Raw genomic sequence first — 24228 nt, 5'->3', positions numbered from 1 at the left:
CAGTGCTGAGATGAAGACCAATGGCCATGTTGGCCTGGTGAGAACGACTGGTCCTTAGCCAGAGGAGCAGGGTGCAGCTGCACCTTCTGGAGACCTGGGGTCTTCTTAGGCACATCTCCTCCTTTGGCAGTATGGGATCTTCTCATACCAGCTCTGGGGCCAGCATGTGGGCAGAGCAGAATACTGATGCTGCCCCTCAGCTCTAGGCATCACTCCTGAGTAGGAGGAGCAGCACCCCACATCTCACCCTGATGAGGGTGGGCAGTGGCTTGCACCAGGCAGGGCTACCAGCCCTCCTCCCAGGTGCTACATCTCCTGCTGCACTGGAGGCATGAAGGAGTGCAGTGGGGAAGGACCCAAGGCAGACATGTCACCACTCTGTAGAATAAACCTTTATTGTCTGGCTGGTGTTGATACACGTGTCAACACGGGTGTAGAGACGGTGACGGAGGGGTGAGCAGCGCTGAGCACGTGGTGCCCTGAGTTGGGCGGGGGAGGAAAGTGGGGGCTGCTGTCCTGGCTCCCTCCTTGGTCCCCTTGCTCCCCTGGGACCCCTCACTGCCCCACCTGACCCCACACACAGGGCTGCAGCCCCCCCCCCCCGGTTGAAGTGCCCCAGGGTGCATGTGTGCGGTGGAAAGCAAGATGCCAGCACAGGGCTGTGGAGCCGTCCCCAGGGAGGTGGCACCAAGCAGGGCCTGCAGTGGGCAGAGGAGCTTTCTCACAAAGGGCAAAGGGGAGCCACTCACGGGCACGCTGCTGGGGCACGACTGTGACCTGGGCTGCACTGCACCTCCCTGCTTGGCTACTGACCAACAGGAGTGCTGCCCACAGGAAAAACAACTGGAGAACAAGTAACTAAACACACTGCAGCGTGGCAGGCAAGCCAAGCTAGGGAGCACCCCCAGCAGCGCTTGCCTGGCCTCACCCATGGGGTCAGACTGCAGCTGGCCAGGGCAAGGGGAGCTCCAGCAGGGCAGAGGCATGGGATGCCCCAATGTCAGAGCCCCCCCCATCCCCAGTGCTGGTCCTGCAGGAGCTCCTAGAACCTTCTTGGGGCAGGCAGCTCTCCTGCCCACCAGCAGCCCTGAGGGCAGGGAGTGGCAGGGGGGCAGGCAGGGCAGGCTCTAGCACTCTTTCTGTCGCATGCGCAACTCGTGACGACGCAGGTGGTTGTAGAGGGACTGCACGTAGGTGAAGACGCACTTGGCGTCTGGCTTCTTCCCCATGATCATCATGTCTTCCACCTCCACCAGGGGCACACAGTCCACCAGCGTCCTGTGGAGATGCAGCCCTCAGCACAGCCCTGGGCAGGCTGCCCTGCTCCAGGGCCCGCTGGTGCTGGGCATTGCTGCCCTCATCCCTGTGCAGCTCCGGCCTTCCTCTCAATACCCACAGTCCTGCTGCTCCTGGCACTGGCACCAGTGTATGCTACCCACCACAGGAGCTGTCTTGCCCCCCTGATGCACTCTGCCCCAGCTCTTGGTGCTGCCAGGCACCCCTGCTCAGGTCATGCCCACCCTCTTCCTCCTTCAGTCAATACCGGTGCATTGTAGAGATGCCCACAGGCATCTGTGCTGTGCCCCCCACCCCAAGTGTCACTATCCGGTCCAATGAAGGTCAGGATGTCCTGGTCACATGGTGCCAATCACTCCGGCTCAAGCCCTGTGCTCCTACCTTGTCTGTCTGCCCAGTTCCCACCCTTGTCCTGGACCAGCTCTCCAGGGAGTACCTGCCACAGCCCTGGCACAGCCCCACCAGGGGGTTGGGCTCTGCCCAGCTTCAAGCAGCTCAGCACTGGCCTGTTCATACAACCCCCCAGCCCAGGTCACACTGGGGTGCTCAGGAAGGCAGCTTAGGGGAGCCCTGGCAGAGCATGGCTGTACCCACATACTCATGGCCTCTGCTGCTGCCACCTCAGTGGAGTGTCAGCCCTGACCTCAGTCTGCCCACACCACCCACCAAGCTCCCTGGGCTGTGGATGCCATTCCTCTCCCCAGACTGGGGCTCCCTGGGCAGCTGGTGGAGTCCATCTAGAAGAGGCTGCCAGCACGGCTGGGATATCACCATGACAGCCCCGCAGGGCAGAGGGGAACTGGCAGCCTCTCTCCTCTCACCTTTTTGCTGGGGGTGCTGGGGGAGGGCGCAGAGAATCAACCCAGCCACCGGTGCCACTCACCCTGGGTCACTGTATCCCTGCCAGCTAGTGTGGCAGGCACCAGCACCCATCAGGGGGACTGATGGTGCCTGAGCCCCCACCCCCCGACCTGCTGTTGCTGCTAACAGACAGCCAAAACAGCCACAGGCACCTGGGGGCTGTTTGGAGCAAATTGGTAGCCCTGGCTGATGCCATGGCCAGCCTGGCTGCTCCAGCCCCAGGGCCACCCTCTGGCAGGGGCTCTGCCCCACTGACAGGGTGCACTGCAGCTCTGAGTACAAGGAGGATTAAATCCCCAATCTGCCACCCACTACAGCAACCCCCAAGCCCTCTCCACCCCCCACTCAGCTGTAACCCCACTGCTTGCCTCAGTCCCCAGCACAGCCCACCCTAGCCCCTGGGCTGACACTGGCACAGCCAAGTGACACCCAGCTGGGACCAAGCAGGGCCAAGGAGAACCACCTGACCCAGTGCTCTGCTCCTGTCCCCCAACACCCCAGCTCTCCTCCAGGGCCTCTGCTGGAGTCAATGCAGCCCGTGCTCAGCTCAGAGCCCATGGCCAGACCAGAACTTGCCCCACCTCATGATTCGGGTGCCCTAGGGAAGGAGGAGTGTGCTTGGGGCTTTGGGAAAGCCCCCGCCAAGCTCTGGGGGCCCCTCACCACCATCAGCCCCAGCTCAGGGCCTGATGGCAAAGCAATGGCAGTGCAGACAGAGCAGCTCTGCCCTTATAAAGCCATTGTTTGGGACCCGGTGTGCTGATGCCGCATGGAGCATGGGAGAGCAGCGGCTCCACTGCCAGCTGGGATGCCCCTGAAGACAGGCACAAACACTGCAAGACTCGGCAGGACCCAAGCCTTGACTCACACTTTCCAGGCTCCCCACTCATGCCCATATATGAGCAGTCAGCACCTCACAGGCAAGGCATCACCCACGCCTGGCCACGCAGCAGTGCCTGCAGCTATCACCAAGCAGGGAGTGCAAGCAGGGATGCTGGGGCAGCCCGGGGTGGGGGGGGCACCCACACTCAGGCAGCACTGGTTGGGCTTGTGCTACTGTAGATCACTGCAAGTCACATCCCCAGCACCTAATTCACTCCACATTCAGCCAGTGTGGAGGGAAGAGCTGCAGCAGCTTCATTCCTGCTGGAAAGCCAACAGTCCCCCATCATGACACAACTTCCCCCTCTCCAAGTCCCCAGGGGTGTTATTCTAGGACAGAGGCCAGCTGACTGCCTCCACTCTTCTGGCCACAGGTTGGCCCTGGCAGCTGACAGCACCAGGACTCACCCCTTGCCCACCAGAATACCCCAGTCTCTTCTTCCCCAGCTGCCACAACCAAGTGGTGAGGGTGCAGCACGGGCACGGATTTGGAGGGGAAGGTTCTCACCATCGCTCCCGGGGGGGTGAAAATGGCCTACGACTTTTTGGTTTTTACCAGCCCCTTCTGGACCAGGCAGCGATAGAATTCCTGAATGTATGTGTACACACACTTCCAATCTGGCTCGCGCATCCGGACCATGTCCTCCACGTCCAGCAACTGCGGACAGTCCGCGTGCTTCCTGGGGGTGGGGAGAGAGGGGCAAGCCAGTGACCGCAGCCCAGTCGGGGAAGGGAGGAAGAGAGAAAACAAGAGACACGGATCAGTGCAGTTCCCATCCCTCCCCCCAGAGCAGATGCTGCTCTGCTCTCACATGCTCTAGGGTGCGCGATGCAGGGGCAGGAGGGCTCTGGGCACCGCTGCGCCAAGGCCATTCAGTGAGATTTGGGGCAGCACAAGCAAGGGATGGGGAGGGGAGGTGAGTGGCGTGAAGAGGCGTGAGGTCCAGAGAGAAGGACAGATGGAGGAAGAGGAGGAGAAGTGAGGTGTTTTGGTGCGGGGTGGTTGGGGAGCAGGTTCCAGAGCGGAGCAGCGCTCTATATAGCCCCTATATAGACCCGCTAGGAGGATAAGTGGGGCAAGCCCAGCCATCCTGCCCAGCTCCACTTGGAACCACGTGGCACAGCCCTGGTGCAGGAAGCCTGGGAGAAGATGCTCACAAGAGCTGGAGGAGGAGGAGGAGGAAGGACGAGAGGCCACCTGGCTTCCAGGCTGGAGCGATCGATGGCTCTCTCAAGTCCACGCACCGGTTTCCAAATTGAGGCAAAAAGTCCATTACCAGGAGCACGAAGAGCCAGGTACGTGGCTCTCTTCTTGCTCCACTGAACAGCACTGCAGCACCAAGGGAGCTCATGAGAGCTCCCAGCTCACACCACCACCCAATGCACCAGTTGGAATGGGACACCCCCAGTCACCCAGCCCTGCCTCTGAGCAGGGTGCTGGAGGGAAAGGGAGTGCATGGGAGAGAGACAGAAGGAAGGAGAGAGGGGCTGGCTGCCAGCCCTTCAGCTGGATAAGCTCCCATCTCTCAGCACCCAGGAAAACCAGAAGCAAAAGGGGAAGGGGAGAGACTGGAGAAGCTGCAACAGCTTGAGCCCCTAGGACTGTGAAAGGAGATACCTGGCACACACAAACCCCACACCCCAGGGGCTGTGCCACCACACTTGACATCCTGGGATAGGAGGTACTGACTGCAGCTGGGTGGCCTTTGGGTGCTCTGCCCCACACTCAGGAAGCCCAGGCCCCCATGACCATCCTTGCCCTGCCAGACTGTGCTGGCCTCTTGTGGCTCTGTCCACTGCTTTCCCACCCTGGTGTCCAAACCTTGTTCCATAACATGAGGGGAGCGATGCTGACAGGTGCCCACCTCCAGCGTCATCTCCCCTGCTGTGTCCCCCATCACCCAGGCACTGTGTGGGAGAGCTGCCCCAAGCCACCCCAAGCCCACTTGATGGCATGAGAGCTACATACTCTGCAGAGGAGAAGGCCACCTCAAAGTTGTGGCGGCGGTTCTGGGGTGTCAGCTGGCTGTAGTCAAACGCATCAGGGAAGAAGTTGTGGACCAAGGCACAGAAGGCCATGCCATCACTCCAGCTGGATGAGAAGTTCTGGATGTCCACATGCTGCAAGAGCAGGAGAGTTACCAAGGGGCAGAATGACAGGCCCTGGGGACAGGCAAATTAGATGGCACTCACCTCATAGCCCCGGGTCTTGGCTCTGCACCAGTCCAGCAACATCTGCTTGATGCTGTTGGCATTTGGCACACCAAAGCTGGAGGAGCGCTGGACAGTGGTTTGGCGCCCTGCTGAAGGGTTTGACAAGCTGTGGCAGAAGGCACAGGGTGTTATCCAAGTGGTGATCATGGTCCCCAACCAGCCTGCCCCTGGCCCAGCCTCACCTTCCACTCTCCTTCTGCAGCTTCTCCATCATGGCCTTGCGAGCCTGTGAGGCTGATGTCTTGGGCAGGCTCTGTGCTTTCATCAGCTCTTTCTTCTTCTCCGCCTGGCGCCGCTCCAGCGCAGCGAGGCTGCTCTGCCTGGAGGCACTCTCATCTTCACGGTCAAAGATGCTGGGAGAGAGACAGACAAAGCTAAGAGGGCCACAGACAGCCTGGGGAAGGAATGTGGTGGCCTCAGCTGATTGCCAGCCCCAGAGCGTGGCAAACTTCAATGTCCCTGGGACAGTAATAGTTTACCCCAGCTGGCAGACACGTCTCTATGCCCATGGAGGGAAAAGCAAGCATGCCCCAAGGACCAAGGGGTTTTGGGGACATTCCTGCACAGGGACACCTCAAGCTGGGCAGCGAGGGTCCTGTGCAAGCAGACAGATGACTGGGACCACTTGGGGCTGGCCCCAGGGAGGCTCCACTTCTCACCTGCCCATCTTCTTGGATGAGGAGCTGTAGGATGATTTGGTTTGAACGAACGTGCTGTTGCCATCTGCAGAGAGAGAGAAAGAGAGGCCTTGGGAAGGAGCTGAGAAAAGTGGCACCAGGCAGGTGGGGGCTCTGCCTTCACCAAAGGCAGGGATAGCTCAGAGGCAGCAATGACCCTGGGGTGTTGCCCAGATGCTGCAGGGAAAAGGCAGAAAAAGCTCCTACTGTCTGATCTCTTCGAGTAACTCGACTCCATGGTTGTGGTGCGGGAAGTCTTGCTGCCATCACCTGCAGGGGGCAAGGATGTGAGGGATCAGCTAGGGAAGTAGCATCAGCACCCACAGCCACCCCACATCCATGCAAACAGGATAAGTCCCAGGTGGCAGAGCTACAGCCAGGGCAGGCAGAGGGGGGACAGAGGGCATGTACTTCCTAGGCAGAGCCAAGAGGCCAGAGCACAGAGCAGGGAGCTGGAACATCCCTCAGGCCTCTGAAGTGACTATCAGATTGAGACCCAGGGACAGGAAGAGCAAAGTTGTAGGGGACAGGAAACAGGCCCAAAGGGGAGACAAAGCCCCTGCCTCCCCAAAGAGATGGGTGGAGAACCACCACAGCAGAGCCCTTACAGACCCCCAGGGAGGCTTTGGGTGAGCCAGAGGTGATTCAGTAAAACCAGCCCTGAACCATAATCACGCTCCCAGTGGGGCCTAGTGATGAGCACATCAAAGAGAAGATGCAGTGGTAGAATGGTGGTAAAGTCCCTCCACAGATTCCTGATGGGCTGATACGAGCCCTGTGCCCCCATGGCCCAGCCCATACTTGACTGGACAAGCCGCTCAGTCTTGGTGATGGTGCTGTGTGCTGAGCCATCCGCTGACTGCATGCTCTGCGTAGTGGTGGTCTCCGTGGCATGGCCAGCCCTCCCTGCCGTTGCCTGGCTCCTTGTCTCCTGCAGTCGCTGGTCCCGCTCCTTTTCCCGCTGGTCTGCAAACATGGAGGGAGACAGTGTCAGCAGGGAGAGGCTGGAGTGGTAGGGACGGTCCTCGCCACACCAGGGGTTCTGTGGCTACTGCTGGTCCAGAACCACCTTGTAGGAAGGACAATATCCACAACCATGGGTGCAGCAGAAGACCAAGCATGCAGGTCTGCTTCACCACAGCCGGACAGGCCTAGGTCAGCACCTGCCTGTAGTGCCACCATGAGACTACTGACCTCTGGGGGGGGTCACTGTCCCCAAGATTACCTCGCTTGCGCTGGCGGAGCTCCCGCATGGCATTTCGGATCAGTCGCCGCTCCTCAAAGTCTGTTGTCTGATCCAGCTGCAGGAGGAGGTAGAGGTCAGCATCACCCCTCTGCCACCAGCTTGGCTTCACCCCTTGCCTTCCCCAGAAGCCCAGCAGCAGAGGAAGTACCATCTTATCCAGAACATCTTCATCCTCGATCCTGTTCAGCTCCTCAACATTCAGCTTGCTCCTTCTCTCCAGCTCCCTTACTTGGACCTTCTCCATGCCATTAGGCAACTCTGGCTCCAGCCTCGGTGCCTGGGGCTGCTCCACCACCCGCCTTGGTGCCTTGGGTTTCTCCACCACTTCTGGCTCCATCTAAAAGGGACAGCACCACGTGACTGAGTCCCCACCAACTTGCTGCCCCTCCCGCCCCTCACCACACTGCTCAGAGACCACAATCTCCATGGCCCTGATACTTGCCCAGTGCCACAGGCAGTGGGGACCCTGCAGAAGACATGCCACATGCGGTATAAGCTGGTGGGATGCTGCAGGCATCCACAGTAACCAAGGCAGAGCAGGGGACTACAACATCCCCCCCATGGTACCCCCTGCCTTGGGAGGGCCCAGCAATCTCTTACTGCTCCCAGCCTGGTTGCCAAAATGTCCCCACATATCATCACTGGAGGCTGCTGGAGCCCTTCAGCAGGCAGGGGCTGCATGGGCACTCCAGGCTGTACAGGGCCTGGTGCCCACCTGTGGGCAAAGTGCTGGCAAGGCAAGTACATGCTGTTAGCAACACAAGGGATTTCCAGGGAATTAAAAGGACTTAGTAGAAAGAAGAGCTTGTGCAGGAGATCAAGAGCCTCCCCCACACCCTTGCTCAGGATCTAGGCCAGCTTGGCCCCCACCGGAGCAAAGCCAGGTTGCCAAGTCCCTTTCAGCACAACCCCCCAGCAATGTGTGGCCGGCAGTGGGCCAGGCCCGGAATAGGCAGGGGAGGCAGCAGGCAGAACTGCCCCGCTGCACACCTGGCCCCATCCTGCATCCCACTGCCCCGGCCCAGCACCCAGCCTGTGGCAAAACTGCTGGCAGAAGGGGACACCAGCCATGTGCACCCACACCACCACCTGCACCCTGCCACTGCTGTGCGTGGGAAAGAGCAAGACAGCTGTCTGCACCCTGCCTGCAGGACCGGCATGCTGGCAATGCAGAGCAGGCAGGCTACGTTTGCCCCCACAGCAGCAAGCCCAAATGGGTGCAGATCCTGCTGACACCGTGTTGCCCCTGCGCTGCATCCACAGTCTCATTTTGTGTCAGAGGTTTCACCTTGGCTCCAGATAGCCCCGGGGCTATTGGAGCCCTGCTGGCTGGTGCCACCCTCCCATCCCCTCGCCAGGCGCTGCCGTAGGGCAGGGCTGCTGGCACTCACGCCACTGTTGCTCCGGGAGAGTTGTAGGGTCGATTGTTGGCGTGTGCTGGAGAAAGCAGGCGGATGGGCCACGAGGCTGCTGGGCTCCTCGGTGCCCTCAAAGTGGGCGCAAGGGTCCTGTGCTTCCAGAAAGAGGGTGCTGAGGTCCTCCCCGGGGGGCTCCAGCTGCAGTGCCAGCAGGTCGAGGCGGCGGCCAAGGCGTGCCAGCTCTGCCCGCAGCTCCAGGTGCTCCTCCTGCAGCTCCCGCAGTGCCTGCACCAGGGGCTGCACCTGCCCCAGTGCTTGCTCCAGCTGCCCCTCTACCACCCCTCGGAAAGCCCCCAGCTCCCGCCGTAGCTCTGCCAGCTCGGCCGCTCCGGCCTGCGCCAGCCCCTCCAGGCTGACCCCCGGCATGGTGGCAGTGTCAGTGCTGGCAGGAGCTGCAGCAAGACCCGCTCAGCTGTCCCCTGCCCTTTATAGGGGTGCTGGGAGCACCACCCCCAGCTGGAGGCTGGCTGGGCCTGGCTCTGCGCCTGCAGGGCTATTCTTGTCGCTGGGGCCGGGGGTCCTGCACAGGGGTGCTGAGGCAGGCGCTGACACTTGGCAGCACTTCAAGCCCTGGGACCAGGTGGTTTGGTGGGGGGAGGGGGGTGCTGCAGAGTGCCCCCACACACACCCTGGCTTGCTGCTAGGGCTCTTAGTGCAGCCTGAGGGGCTGCAGGGCATGGTGGTTGGGCAGAGCCCCCCATGCAGGGTCAACCCCAAACCATTGCTGTGCTGGATGAGCTCCAGGGCTGATGAACACCCACACACCCTTTTGCCTGAGCACCCTCCTGCTCCTGGCTGGCGTCACTCACAACACACTGACGCATGTCCAGCCACAGGTTGGCACCAGTGCGAGGGCCTTGGTCATCAGTGGTGATTTTTGGGGCCCCCTATCCTGCCACGCTGCCTGACAAATGCCCCAGGGGGAGCAGATCCCTGCACACTGGCCAGAGGCAGCACCATCACTGGGAGAATACATTACAGCAGCCACTGTCCCGAATCCACACACCCCACTCGCCCCTCCAACCAAGCCCTACCTGGCAAGGCTGCCAGCACCACTGCCGCCTCTTCCTCCTCCCTGCCTCCTGGGAGCATACCTGAAGGCTGTGTCTCCCGCCAGGCAACCAATGGGTCCCAAGCCCCCCACCCCACCAGGCAGCATCGCTAATACCTTAATGAGAGCTGACGGGCTGCTTCAGCCAAGCCTGCCCAAGCCCATTAGTGTGGGGAAGGAACATTTCTGCAGGCAGCAAGCTGCCCATGGACAGCTGGACCTGCCAGCTCCTGCAGGCAGCACTGCAGGGTAGTCCTGCCACTCTGCAGGCACTGCCTGCTTCATGCTGGCGAGGGCTAAGACAGGGCTGGAGTGCCTCAGCCATGTTGTGGCCACCGGCAGTACTGTGTCCAAAACACCAGCTGGGTACATGCAGAGCCACAAGAGAAGCAGAACTTCACTTGACATCCTGGCTCCTGCCAAGGCTGCATGAGCAAGCGCCTCTCATTACCCTAGATGGCCAGGAGCAGATAAAAGCATTTAAAGGGCTGCACAAGGAGGCCTGCCTCTATGTGCACCCAGACCCACTGCCCCCAGCACCATGTCACACCTGGGCAACCATGTCACACCTGACCCCCAAAACTAAGCGGAAATTTTCAATTTTTTCCATTCACACCTAAGAATCCCTCCCGAGCCAGGAAGCCTAAGGCTGCCACTGTGCTGTTGACTTTGAAACACAAAGCAAGAGGAGGCAAGAACCCAGTCTCTGGCTCCAGAATAGGTCACAGACCTTCTCAGAGCAACTTATTCCCCCTCTCCTCACTCCTCTGGCAGGCTCTGCAGCACCACAGCCAAGGTCTATCCTCGGGAGTAAAACCAGAGGGGTGGGTAGCAATGGGTTTTTCCCACCCTAAAAGGTATTTAAGACAGAAGAATAGCTCCCAAGTCCACCTCCACCCACCCCGCAGGTATCTGCATACACAGTAGCACAGTCAAGGCTGCAGAGGACTCACATGGCTGGGGCTGTGGGTCCACATGCAGACCCCAAAGCCTCTTTGTAAATACAAAATGATAAGCTAGAGGTTCCAAATGACACTGTCAGCACCAACCCCCTTGCCCTGGTCACCGCTTCCCATCCCAAACCATGCCCAAGTGGAAAACAGTCCTGTGGCACACAGCACCTCCTGGCACTCACCTTGGTGACATTGCTGCTGACAGTGCTGATGCTGCAGATGCTGCTGCTGCTGCTTTTGGGGACAGTGGTGATACGGATGGGGGTACTCCGTAGCCCTAGGGTCACCTCTGCAAGGCAAACAAGAGGTATGTGGGATTTGCCCCAGCCTAGCAGGCTCAGCCCCACACCAAGGAATAGCTCCAGGTAGGGTGCCTGCTGCATACATCCTGCCTCAGTGGTGGGTGCTGATCTCTGGCACATGGGAAGGGCTCTGTGGACAGCCAAGGATGGGGAAACTAGGCCCCCCTCACCACCCTGGCTCACCCTCCTCCCCAAGGAAGGGCACTTTCTGCAGCGCTACAGCTGCAGCCAAGACCCCCTGGGGTGAGGGACAACCCCAGGAACATCCCAAGCCAGCCACGCCTGCAGGCAGGGAGGGCTGGATCAAGGGCAGGGCTGGATCAGACACAGCAGGAGTGGGGATAGGATGGACCAGGACTGCGTGGATTCCCCTGGACCAGCAGGTCAGTGGGGTCACAGCATGAATGCGAGGCAAAGGATGGGGCAAGGCTGCAGTGACAAGGCAGGAAGCTGGGGAGGGATTGCAGTCACAAGTGTGGCAGAACAGTGGGCCCGGGTTTAGACTGCAGGGCCAGATGACCTCTCAGTACTGAGATGGCCTGAGCAGGCTGAGCATCCCTGCCAAAGGACGAGGGCTGCCAGGCACACTCCTGCCCTTGGCCACTGCTCTTCTGGCAGCACCCACGCTCAGCCTCCAGCACGCAAATGCTGCTGCTGCTGCTGTGTCCGATCGGTGCCTGGCTGGCCTATCACTACCCACCTGCCCACTGCTGCCCACCTGCCTGCTGACTTCCATATGCTCACTGATTTCTACCAGCTTGCCAGTGCTTTACTGCTCACTGGCACCCATTTGCTCCACTGTCTGACTGTGCACATCATCCTGTTGGGAACACTGTCCCATAGTGCTTGCAGCCCTGCCAGCTCCTACCTGCCTGCTGGCAACCTGCTGCCCCCATGGTGCCCACCCCCCTGACAGGTGCCCAGTGGTCCTAGTCCTACTTCCACGAGTGATGGAATCACTTGTGGCTATCATCCCTACAGTGACCAGGTGCTACGCTGCCCAACCGGCCCATCCCATCCTCACAACGGGTGCCTGCTGTCCGCACTGCCCATCTCCCCCACCTGGTCTCCCAATGGATGCACAACTCGATTTTGTCCCCTGGTCCTGTACCCTTGCCCGCGCTTCCCAACTTCCCTGCCCGGTGCCCACCTGCCCGCTGGTTGCTGGGGGTGGCCACGACACGTGGCGTGAGGGGCTGCACACGCCCATCCTTGATCTCGATGGTGAAGAAGGTCTTCATGCCGTCGGGACCGGGACCTGGGCGGGAGCGGGCAGGGCGGGGACCGGCGGAGACCGGGGCCGGGAGCTGTTCTGCACCTCCGCTGCCGCCGGCCCGCGCGTTTTGAGCGGGCCCCGGCGGGGCAGTGCGGGGCCCCCTCTGCCACTGGGCGGTCCCGGCCCGCCCCCCCCGTGCCGCCCACCCCCGCCGGGCCGTCCGCAGCCGCGGCCGGGGAGAAGCGCTGGGCTCGCTCCCGCACCGAGGCAGCCCGTGGCAGCGACCCGGCGCGGCTCTGCTCTGCGGGGAGAGACGCGGGGGGTTACCTGGGCTGCCACCACCTGCGGGCGTCCCCGCCACGCATGCTGCACCCCCCTCCCTGGCTCCTTACGATGCACGCAGTCCCCAGGGTGCCCCGCCACGCACGCAGCCCCCCGGAGGGCCCTTTACAATGTATGCTGCCCCTGCCCCGGGGGCGCCTTGCCCAGCATGCTGCCCCCAGTGTGCCCACACAATGCACGAGGATCCAGTGGCCTGACACACATGCAGCCCCTACAATGCCTGAACGATGCATGTTGCGCACCAGACCCTACCATGCGTGCAACCCCTCCCGATGCCATGCTGCGCTTGCTGCCCCTCCCAGGTTGACTGCAGCCCTTCAAAGCTCCTGCAGGGGCCCGGCTAATCGTGCACAATCGTGGGGAGAGGATGGGTGCTGGGCAGGGGGCAAGAAAGAAGGTGGGCATCCATCCAGCAGCCAGTCCTGCTCAGCCAGCAACGGCCTGCTTCCAGAGCTCCACAGCTCCCCAGGCTCTGCCAGAGACCTCCAGCCACTGGGAAGCAGAAAAAGCAGAGGCAGCTGTCACTGGGACCTTACCTGTGCAGCCGGACAGGCACACGGAGGAGGATGCTTGCTCCCAACCGTGAGTGTTCAGGCGAGCTGGGGTCCCCACTGTGTCCTGGGTGGGCCTTGCCACTTGGGAAGGGATGGGTCACATATGGGAGGAACAGGACAAGAGGAACAGAGGGTAAGCGTAGCCACGGTCCTGTTGCAATCCCCACCTTCTCCACGCAGCACCTTGGGGTCCCCCTCCCTGTCACCCCACACTCCCCCAAGTGTAATACCAAAATCCACCTGCACTCGCAGGCAGCTCTGCAACACAGCAGACAGCTCTGCCCCACAGTGCCAAACCATGCCACAGAGGAGGGAAAGGCAGAGATCAGGGTACCTGTGCCCCAGCAGGGCAGTGATTGGTACTTGGGCTCTATGCCATGAGATCAGGATCACCCCTGAACCCTCCAGGCCCTGGCATAGTGGGGCAGAGCCCAACATTGCCTCTAGAGAAGAGGGCAAGGGGGTTCAGTGGCTCAGCCCACACACAGGGAACATCCAGAGTGCTGTCAGGCACTGAACAGGCAGCAGTCCGGCCTGGGAACAGAAACACTGATGCTGTAGTGACAGGGCTCAGCACTCAGGTTTGCGTCATCCACGGGTGAGGCAAGGGGCATTGGGTCCTGCATGCTTCTCACTGCCCCAGGGCTGTGCATCTCTCCAAGAACCAGCCGGAGGTCCCCTGGGGCTTGTTGGAGGGAGAGGACCTCTGTCTGCAAGGTCAGCTCTGAGCGGAAACCCTGTCCCTGGGGGCAGAGCTCTGCTTTCTGTTTTTTTCCTCCCAGTTTCCTCCCATCACAGCTCAAAGGACAGGCTTCCTAGCAGCAGAACAAGGGCAGCTGCTGGCCACCAGGATTCCTCAAGGCTGCAGGGAAGACCCATAGGGTGCTGGGCCCTGGCTGGGCCAGTGAGTATGGCCCCAGGGGGGTGGGGGGCCAGCCAGCACACAGCTCCCAGCCTTATTGGGACAAAGAATGCAAAAGGCCGGGGTTTGCTGCAGGCACCGATTCCCTTTCATGGCCCTGCTGCCGTCTGGCCTGGTAAACAGCCCGGTGGCATTCCGCTCTCCCGGCACCCAGCTGGGGGACAACACCACCACCCCACACAGCAGGGTGACAGGTGACAACCGACTGGGGAGAGCCTGGCCACCTCCCACACTCCCATCTCTGCCCTGGCAGGCTTGAGTCACATCCTCAGGGATGGGCCCTTCCCTGCACCCCAGGGGTGCACGTGCTGCAGGGCAGGGGGCATAGAGCAGCACTGCCAGGCTTGGGGGAGTCATAGCCCTGCACCCCCTTCTCACAGGGATGCACGTACCTGCTGCCAGTTCCACACACCTCCCAGACAGCCCTGGCATCTGCCCACACACCCTAGTGCTGAGCTGCAGGGAGGGAAAAGGGGCAAAGCAGTCAGCTGGGGGGGCCGTGCTCACCCCCCCTCCATCAAGCTGCCTTTCCCACGGGACTGGCAGCCAAGTGGGCGGTGGCAGCCCCAACTTGTGCTGCCAGTTCTGTACCTGGCTGCCAGGACTAGGCTGGTCTGGTGTACAGCTCTGCCCCGCAATGAGCTCTTGAGAGATAGCAGGGCTGCCCGTGATCCCAGCCTTCCAGGCTGCCCGGGGCTGCCCCTTAGACTGGGCAGTTCCTGAGGAGCATGAGTGGCACTGCTCCCCCTCCTCACCACCATCTTTGGGCTCCAGACCAGGCTCTGAGGGCAGCTGTAGCTCCAGAAGCACAAGGGTCCCCGAGACCACAGCTGCAAAGAGAGAAGAGTTTTGGCACAAGGAAAGCCTGCGGCTGCCTAAAGAGCATCTCTGCTGCCATGGCCCCCCCAGGCACCCAGCTCCCCTGCCCACATCTTTGGGAGATGCTGTGCTGCCCTCCCCATCCTCCATCCATCCTGTAGCTGTCCCTGGCACCACTGTGGCCCCAGGCACACACAAGTGTGACATTTGAGGGGACTCACCCTGGGCACTGGGTTTCTGCAGGTCTCCCACCTGCCGACTGCATAGCTCCTGCATTCCAGCTGGGATGTGTTCCTGCTCCACTGTGTTGCCTTGCTGATGGGCCTGGAGAGAACAAGGGGTGAGAGGGTCTCTTGACCAGGTCACCCCATCCTTTCCCTGCCACTCAGCTAGGGATATACCAAAACCCTGCATACCCCTGGGGCTCCCAGCATTTCTCTGCTTGGGGCTGATAAGCACAAGGCAGTGGAGGAAGGAGTTGGCTCTTGGGTCTCCCTGTGGCTCCCTGTGTCCAACATGGATGCCAGGAGGTAGGAGGAAAGGAGAGCCCCTCACTTGTGCCCCCATCCTTTCTTGTAACCCAGCGGAGGAGTCTCAGGGCTCCATGAGGTAGGGAGCACCCAGTTTTGCATCACACTGTCCCAGCCTGTGATACCAGCAGCTCTGCTCAGCAAACAATGGGATGCTCTGGGTTCAGGACCACACACTCACAACTGAGTGGCAAGGACACACAGGTAACCTGTGCATCCCTGACATTATACTAAGCAGGGCTAGGGAGTCCTGGTGTTACCAGGCAGGGCACAAGGTGCCAGTCCTGGCTGTTCCAGTGCCCCTAGGAATCCCACAGGCTTTAGGTGCTGACTCCAGGGTGGGGGTATGCAGAGAAGGCTCTGGACCCAGAGGGCAGACAGGGAAACCGAGGACCTGAACCCAAGCACCACTATGTTCAGCATTTAAGGGAAATGTCCTCAGGTTTGGAGTAATCAGCCATAGTGGTGCAGCTCTACCAGCTGCCTAGGAGATGTCCCAGCAGGGGCAGAACAGGGTGCAGTGTTCCAGCACATCCAGATTGGGAAGGCAGACAGTGCTGAGAGGTGGCACAGGGCCATGTCCCCACTGCATAGCCCCGGGGCAGGTGGCAGTGAAATCTGGGCTGAATGGAGGCAGACACAAGGACCCATACCTTACTCCTTGGCTATGATTATGTTTCTCCTTTCCCCACTCTCTCTCCTAAAGGGCAACCCTGCATGGTGTCCCTGCAAGGACCTCCTACCACCACAGAGCCACAGTCCCCTGGGGGGACCACCACTGTGCAGGAAGCCAAGCTTGAGCCCATTCCTTCCAGCCCTGCCCATCAGCTCATCCTTTCCTCTGCCAGAGCACCCCCACCATGGCTGGTGGACATCAGCCCCACTCCAGAGCAAGCCCCAGCCCCTCGAGGGCCAGTGGGAACAGCCAGTATGGGGAGAGGGATGGGAGGGTCAAGGTATCTGCCTGTGCAGGGGGACTGATGCAAGCAGCTGCAGCATCAAGGCAGGACAAGTGACCATTGCCCCCAGAGCACTGACCCTGCAGAGCTGCAGGGGGAGAGGTGCACCAAGCAGACCCCTTACCTGCAGCACTCACACCCAGGCTGCATCTTCAGGGAGAAGCCCAGGGGGCACCCATGTTTGAGCACCGAGATCATCCCTGCTGGGGCCATGCTGGCACAGCGCAGTGCATCCCCCATATCCTCAGAGACCCCAGCTCCACTTGTCCCAGTTCCCTCGGGCGGGAAAGCCCAGCATGCCCAGGGCTCTGTGCCCAAGGCAAGCTGGCACAGGAGCCTGAGAGAAGGGTGAAGAGTCTTCAATGGTGCTGCCCCCACCCTCCAGGAGCACTCCACACACTCACCACTGAGCCTTTGGGCTCCTGTGCAGGGGACTGCTCCACACACCCTCCGTGGCTGCTCTTCCCTGGCCCAGCCAATTCCAGCTGCTCTGAATCATTCTTCTGGCTGATCTCTCCACTCCTGGCTGCAGCCAGGGGCTTGGAGCTGCCCTTATCACAGGTCTCCCTGCTCTGAGCCAGGGCTGGCAGCTCAGCATCACCCCTATGGCTCTCCTTCGTTTCAGCATCATCCCTCTGGCTGCTTTTTGCATGCCCAGGCACTGCGGGGGGCTCGCTGCCATCCCTCTGGCTGCTGCGCATGTTCTCAGCCAAGGTTGCAGCTGGATGGGAGCAAAGCAACATTTAGGAAGGAGCCATCCACATCATGAGCTCTCCAGGGTAGCTGCCCTGGGACACGGGGACAGTGCCTCACCTTCGATCTCCTCAGCCCGAAGTTTGCGAATGGCAGCTCGGATCAGCTTGCGCTCCTCGTACTCACCTGCTGCCCGCAGCTGCAAGAGAGAAAGACCCAGGAGAGAAGCAAAGTCACCCTGGCACACAGTCAGCCCCAGCACACGGTCACTCACCAGTTTTGTCAGCTCCTCCACATCAGTGATGGCTTCAAGCTGCTGAGACAAGGCAGCCAGGGCTGCCTTCTGCTCCTCCTCCAGGTGCCGGGATCTGGGTGGGGGTGAGAGAGGACAGCCAGGAGATGCTGTGGGTGCTCAGGACCAAAGTTCCCTTGTGGGCAGCCGTAAAGTTCAGGCAATGGCCCCGCCACACGCCGAGCTGCTTGGTGCCGATCTCCTCCCACCCTCCCACTCACCCAAATCTGTCCAAGCCACAGTGGGGCTGGGCATCAAAGCATTTGTTGTCTGGGGCAGAGGCAGGGGGTGACCCCGGCCCCAGGCTGGACTCACCGTGGCCAGTTCTCCTTGTCCTCCTGCCGGTGGCTGCTGCGCTCTGTGCGGAAGCGCTTGGATGCCAGCGCCTCCTCGTCCCGCTCCAGCTCCTGCCGCTGCAGCTCCCTGATGGCCGAGCGGATGCGGCGCCGTTCAGCCAGGTCCAGCGTTGCCTCCAGCTGTGTGTGACGGGCAGGGCTCAGCACCCATTGTGCCCCTGGTGCCTCCCCCTCACCGTGGGCTGCCCGGGCACTGCACAATGAGGCCGTCTGTCCAGCAGGGCCCATGCACAGCACTGCGTGACCCCATGGGGAGCAGGCTCAGCCCCCAGGGGCAGGGTGGTGGGATCAGCTATGGACAGGAGGGGATGCCATGGTGGCACTGAGACCTCCAGTCCTGTCCTTCCACCCCAGTGAGGAGGGGTTCCCCCTTGTAGGCCTCCCCACTCTCACCCAGCACTGGAGGATGGCAGGTGTCTCTCAGAGCCAAACCAGTGAGCAGTATCTGTCCCAAATTAAAGTCCAACCCTCTGTGTTCAGAAAGCATAGCCCCAACCCACCCTGCCCTCACCCCCCTCATTAACATCTCACAGTGTTCCCTCAGCACACCCAAGGTTTCCCATCAGAACCTGGCACAGGCACCCAGTGCTGCTTTCCTTCTTCCAGATTAGGTCCACAGACCCATCCCTGCCATCAGTCCAAGTGCTTTTGAAGGGGCCACACAGGACCCCAACATTGAAAGGGGGCAGAAGGCAGCCAGATCCACAGGGAAAACCAAGACAGGGCAGGCATGACCCCATTGTGGGACATCAAGATCAACTTGGTGCTGGGAACCAGGAGGCAATTTTCCATGGAGCTTGTGAAAAATAAACCTCATGACCCACAGCAGCTGCTGTCAACATCAAGGCCCAGCATGCTGGAAACGGCAGCAGCAGTGACTGCGCCAGAGGACAAGAGCGTCAGTTCCCTCCCTTCCGGTCCCATGGGCCACTGCTAGGCCACCCATCCAGGCTCTTCAGGTTCTGCCACAGCTGGAGTCCAGGGTTGGTCCCTCAGCCAGACTGATCAGCACCAAGGGCCCCAAACCATCACATGTAAGCAGAAACTGCCCTGCATAGAGCCCCACAGCAACGCCATCACCCTTCACATTCCCTGCTCAGGGTTTGGAGACCAAGGGAGGGTATTTCCAGCTCAGTGAAGCCAGCAGGCACAGAGCTGCCACATACCACCCTAGTGGCAGCCAGAATTGTGGTCCTCCAGCCTCTGCCAGCCTTGAGGTCCAGACAGAAACATTATCCTTTGCCAGCTGGGAGGACCCCAGCAGGATGCTTGGCAGCCAGAAGTGTTGACCCCGGAGCAGCTCCCCCCAGACAGCCCAACACTGAAAGTTCTCCCACCCTCAGGGGCAGCTGTGTGGAGCTGGGATGCTCCCTCCCACCCTGGCAGCCCCTGCAGCACTGGCTGGCAGTGCCACCCCCTCCCAGCACAATACAGCTGATTATCCCATCCCACAGCAGCACCAGTATCTGCCTCCTGGACAGAGCAATGGTTTCCAGTCCCCAAGGCTCTTCTTCAGAATTGGCACCTCTGGTGGCACACGTGCAGGGAAGAAGTTGGGAAGAGCAGAAGCCACTGCACTGCCAGGGCAAGGGGATGTCAAGGAGGAAACCAACCCGTGTCCACATGGGACTCCAGTTCCAATCTACACTAGGCTGGCCTGCCAGCCCTGGGCACCTATCTGCACCCCAGGGATGCTGCTGCAGATGGGGACACTGGCTGCCAGGACACAGGTATCAGGACAAGGCCTTTTACAGATGCTCCAGCAGGGACAGCAGCAACCCTGGCTGTCCAGGAAGCCTGGATTTGCCAAGCACAGGGTGGGAGCGGTGGAGCCTGGTCTCACCCCAGACAAGGTGCTGGAGGCAGAGGTCCCATCAGAAGCAGAGCTCTCCCCACAGCTGTGCAAAAGCATGGAGGACAGAAAAACACATCTCCACCATACCCTGGCAGGCCAAGGTCCTGGCCCTTCCCTAAATGAGCGGCTGCTGGTGATGCACAGCTCAGCACTGGCAGCCAGGTCAGAGCAATGGGGAGGGCAGCAACTGCAGGAGTCAGGAGTGCAGGGAAAGCAGGCACATGATAGGACATCAGCCTCATGCACCCTGGAGTGGGGGACACCCTGGCATTCATGTGACACTCACCCTCCAACTTCAGCAACTGCCCTACCCAGGGGACTCCATCTGAGACCTGACCTGCACCTGGGTCCTGGAGGGCTTCTCCCAGCAGGAGAAACAGCAGCAAGGCAGGAGAAAGAGCTTTGTCTCAAGCCCACGTCAGCAGGGAGCTGGGATGAGGCAAATGAGTGGCCTTGGAGGCTCCGTGGCCAGTGGTGAGGGGGAGCGTGCCTGAAACCACAGCTGGAGCCAGGGAGTGGGCAGGGGCCAAGGGGCCCAACCCCTGGGCTGGCCCAGGGATCAGCACATGCCAGGGCCCCACCAGCCCTGCCCAGCTGGCAGCAAATTAATGGTTATGAGCAAATGCCTGCCTCAGTACACATACAAAGTGGCTTTGTGAAAAAGGTGCTGGCAAAGCACCCATGAGCTGCTTTTCTGATGATGCCCAAGCACAGCAAGTGTTCAGTGCCCCGGCATGGCTGGCAGTTCCTCTGGGACAGCTGTAATTAGCCCTGTATCCATCTGGCTCTAGGGAGTGGATGAATACACAGCACTTGGCAGGCCAGAGTCCCAGACACAGGGAAACTGCTCTGGGGACAGAAGCCAGGCATATCAAGGACCTTCAGCAGCCCCAAGCTTTGCTGTCACCTTTGGGAGAAGCCACGGAGAGCATGGCTGCCTTCCAGGCAGAAGAAAGCAAGAAGGAGAGATGGCTGATGGGGGCATGAATGAGATGCAACACTCCTTTCCCAAAGGCCATGGGGTATAAGGGGACCTCGTCACCCTGACATTCCTAGCTCAAGTCTGCTCTGCCTTTTCCTGCACAGGGATTTGCATCCTGCCAGTTTAATTAACCAGGTTGAGACCTGGAGGGGCCAGGAGAGGGAAGCATTCCCCAGCCTGGGGCCAGCAGACCACATCTGGGAGTTCAGCATAGCTCTCACACAACCCCCTGCTCTTCCAGACAGCCAGCTAAGGGCCACGCTGCACAGTACCAACCTTATACCCACAGCTCCCTCCCTAAGTTCATCCAAGCCTTTTGTCACCTTCCTGCTGCACCACAGGTTCATCCCAACTGGCCTTTCCAGGACTGGGGTAACAATAGGCAGCTGGAGAGGGAACTATGTGTCTGCTTACAGGATGGAGTCTGGAGTCCCAACTCCATCAGCATACTGTCCCAGTGAGAAAGCTGCTGAGACCTGCTCGTGTTCCCCAGACTTCTTCTTTTAGAACCCCCAGGGATGTCACAGGCTGCTGCCAAGGTCTTACTTGCTGGAAGAAAGTAGGAGAAGCAGTCCAGAGTAGAGGACTGGGGAGAGCAGAGGAGCAGGGAGGAAGCAGTGGGAGAGGCAGTTTTCCCTTATATGGGCTAATCCTCTTCCAGATGAGCTGAGCCAAAACTTAACCAGAAAGAAAAATAATTCCTTCCCTGCCTCTCATCAGCTCGGAACAGGCTTTCCCCAGTTGGTAAAACATAGACAAAGGGAGACCCAAGCCACGATCAGGGTGCTCTGGGAATACAAAGCCTCAGGCGGGCCAAAGACAAAGCCCCAGGAGAAGTGGCACTTCCTGCGTGGTTCTACCTTCCCAGGCTGGCTGGAGATCCAGCTGCACCACAAACCCTACATCTATCCCATCACTACTCCCAGGACTCCATCTCAGTCCAAAGACCTCATATGGGACATGGCAGTGCCAAAGCACTTGTAGGACAGGAAGAAACTCAGACCACCAATCCCCACACCCCCAGGACACCCTGTTATCTCCATGTCACCCCACAGAGAGCAGTAGGCTCCTCCACCCACAACCCACGGGCACGTCTGTGTGTTGTCACCCAGAGCTGGCTGAGGATGGCGCATCAGGAGGGTCCACCGAGGCAGATGTCTCGTCCTGACCCCTTGCCCACGCCTAGTGGAGCTCCTGCTCCCCACCAGTGCTGCAGTACCCCGACTCTTTCCTGTTCCCGTAGACGTGCCTTCCCGGCTGACTCAGCTTCCTGCCCTCCCCATCCCCAGCGCTCAGCCCTGCGGCACCCGGAACACCCCCAGCCCCAAAACCACGGTGCCTCGGGGCTGGCAGGGCTCCACAAAGCTGGGCAACACTTTACAGGCCTTCCTGGTACAACATCCCTGGGTTAGCCCAGCACCCAGAGCCCACCTTTGGGGGACACGGGGGTTCATTCCCCACCAGCACACCCAGCCCGGCAGCCGTGAGGCCAGGACTTGGCTCCGGCTCTCACTCCCGGAGCAGGGAAGCGGCTCGGCTGAACAAGAGGGGATACCCGTCCATGGGCACCGAGTCTGGGGAGCAGCCCGGGCACAGAGCCAGCCGCGGGCAGCGCGGGAGCAGAGAGCGGGGCCAGATGGCTGAGAGCGGCGAGCAGAGAGCCGGCAGCAGGAAACATCTCAGGCGGGAGCCGCCGGCCAAGGTGATGGAGCCACCGGACAGACATTACAGTCAGATCGCTGGTGCGAGCAAAGGGCTAGGTGTGAACCGGAGACTCTGGAGCCACTGGGGCAAGACAGGGGCTTGAGCCAGAGATCACCCGTGCCCAGAGCTCCGGCCCAGGCCAGCTGGAGCCCCTCCAGGTGCTGCTGCCCAGACCTCCCACAGCACTGCAGCAGCTCTTTGCCGGTGGCCCCCACTTGCCCCCCAGGGTAGGGCAGCACCAGCTCCATCACCTGCGGGGAGCAGAGGGCCTCCTGGTACCGCTCAGCCCCCGGCGCCAGCCCGGCCGTTCTCTCTACCCGCGCCTGGCATAGCCACCACCCCCTCGACCCCGGGGGGTACGGTGAGCCGGGGCACTGCTGGGCACACACCGACCCGCGCCTCGGGAGCCGTCACACGCGGGCAGAGGCTGCAGGCAGCGCGCTTTGCCCCGCTCCACCCCAGCAGGGACTCACCAGCTTCCGCAGCGCTCCCTCGTCCATGCCGAGGAGGTTGTCCAGGGACATCCCGCCCGCCTGCCCCGCCGCTGCTGTAGACCAGGGGCTCGGCGGCGGCCGAAACAACAAAGGGCGACCGAGGCAGCGCGGCCCCGCACTACGCTCCGACTCGGCTCGGCTCGGCTCGGCCCGGCCCCGCTACGCCCGCGTTCCTGGCCCCAGCCCCGGCCCCGCCGCCGCCGGCCGCTCCCGCCCACGCCGTGCCCGCCGCTTCCATTGGCTCCGTGCGACGGGCGGGAAAGGCCGCTCCGCCCCGCCGTGTCGGGCTCCGGGCTCGCTCCGCCGCACACGGAGCCCCGGGCGCCGCCATAGGGTATTCCGGCCGCCCGCCCCGGTACTGTGCAGCGGAGCCCGAGCGGTCCCGGTGCACCTGGCCCCTTCCCCCGTCACTGCGCTCCCTTCCACGACAGCTTTGAGCAGCCCCCCGGTGTGGATGCCAGCGCTGCCCTTCTCCAGGTGCAGAGGCTTGGAGGGGGAAGGTCACCCCTCGGTCTGCCCCGGCCGGTCCATCCAGGGACCCCGAGGGGCCGGGGCCACTCCCACCCGCGGGAGAAGCTGCTGCACCTCCAGCATGCAGGGTGAGAGGGTGGAGAGTGGCCCAGCACCTCCTGCCTGGGGTCCTCTCCCCAAGAGAAATCTCTGCAAAATTAATTTCCAGGAGCTGTGGGATGAGCACACTTGCATGACAGCCTGGCAGCACAGGGCTCATCCACCAAGTGACGAGGATGTTGCTTCTGAGGCTGGCAGGATAGGAAGGACCTGTTATGCAGGCAACCCTGCTCTGCTCTCTGCAGCCTCAAAGAAGTGGAGACCTTATTCCCATGAAAGGGGAGCAAGGAGAGATTTACAAACCCATCAGGGAGCGCAGGGGTTGTGGTTCCAGGCCTGGCTGTGGGGGCTGCAGGCTAATGCCCAGCACACTGGCACCGGGGCAGGTGATGGTGAGATTCACTTGTAGAGATCCCAGGGTGGGTGCTGTATGCTGACACAGGTGGGCAGAATGCTTAGCAGATGGGACACACCCCCACCAGGGAGCAGGGGCCTGGGCAGGCTCAAGGGGCTTATCTCTGGGGGATTCCCCATCTAAGGCAAGGGTGCATCAAGGGAAGAAAGTCAAGAGTCCTCTGGGTTCCCTTTTTAGATGCTAAATGTAATGTTAAATACCACTGGTAGAATGCTGGGAGCATACTAGTGCCAGCATGTGTCTGGGACTGGTCTGGCACAGGGGCTGGAGACACCTGGCAGGCAATGCAAATGCAGTCTTTTTTGAGCCTGTGGCTTTTCCTGCAGGCATGGCAGCAGAGAGGAGTACAGGCTGCAGGAGCCCTGGCAACAGGGAGAGGAAGATCTCAGGACCCCCTCCTCTTTCCTCCTTCTGTCTTCTTCAGCAACACATGGGAGCTTTTCCTGGCCTCATCCCTCCCACTCTGGGAACACCTGACACACACAGACCTGTGCTGCTCCCACTCTCCCCACACCCATCACTTTGTGACCACTCCCAAGGTCAGCAATCAGCTGGACCTGACTGGCCCCATGTTCCAGAGGAAGACAGGAGGAGGGTACTTGCCATCCCAGGAGGATGCTTGGGC

At 60.9% G+C, this 24228-nt stretch overlaps 1 protein-coding gene across 1 annotated transcript; it reads right to left on the bottom strand.

Annotated features, from left to right (window-relative positions):
- Positions 1-368: 368 nt before the first annotated feature.
- SMTN (smoothelin) lies at positions 369-22757 on the bottom strand. Its single transcript, XM_030460594.1, is given in 21 exon segments — positions 369-1278; positions 5009-5160; positions 5233-5359; positions 5436-5606; positions 5913-5976; positions 6138-6200; positions 6732-6896; positions 7156-7231; positions 7325-7513; positions 10781-10887; positions 12051-12309; positions 12311-12417; positions 12995-13093; positions 14327-14390; positions 14526-14764; positions 14975-15077; positions 16647-16963; positions 17056-17134; positions 17210-17303; positions 17543-17703; positions 22598-22757. Coding segments are annotated over 21 exon segments (2838 nt in total). The 5' UTR covers positions 22649-22757; the 3' UTR covers positions 369-1127.
- Between the last annotated feature and the right edge of the window lie 1471 nt (positions 22758-24228).

Source organism: Calypte anna, chromosome 15 (assembly GCF_003957555.1).
Source record: "Calypte anna isolate BGI_N300 chromosome 15, bCalAnn1_v1.p, whole genome shotgun sequence".
Taxonomy (NCBI): domain Eukaryota; kingdom Metazoa; phylum Chordata; class Aves; order Apodiformes; family Trochilidae; genus Calypte; species Calypte anna.
The sequence above is the reverse complement of the archived record's forward strand: the minus strand, read 5'-3'. Positions and strand labels throughout refer to the sequence as shown.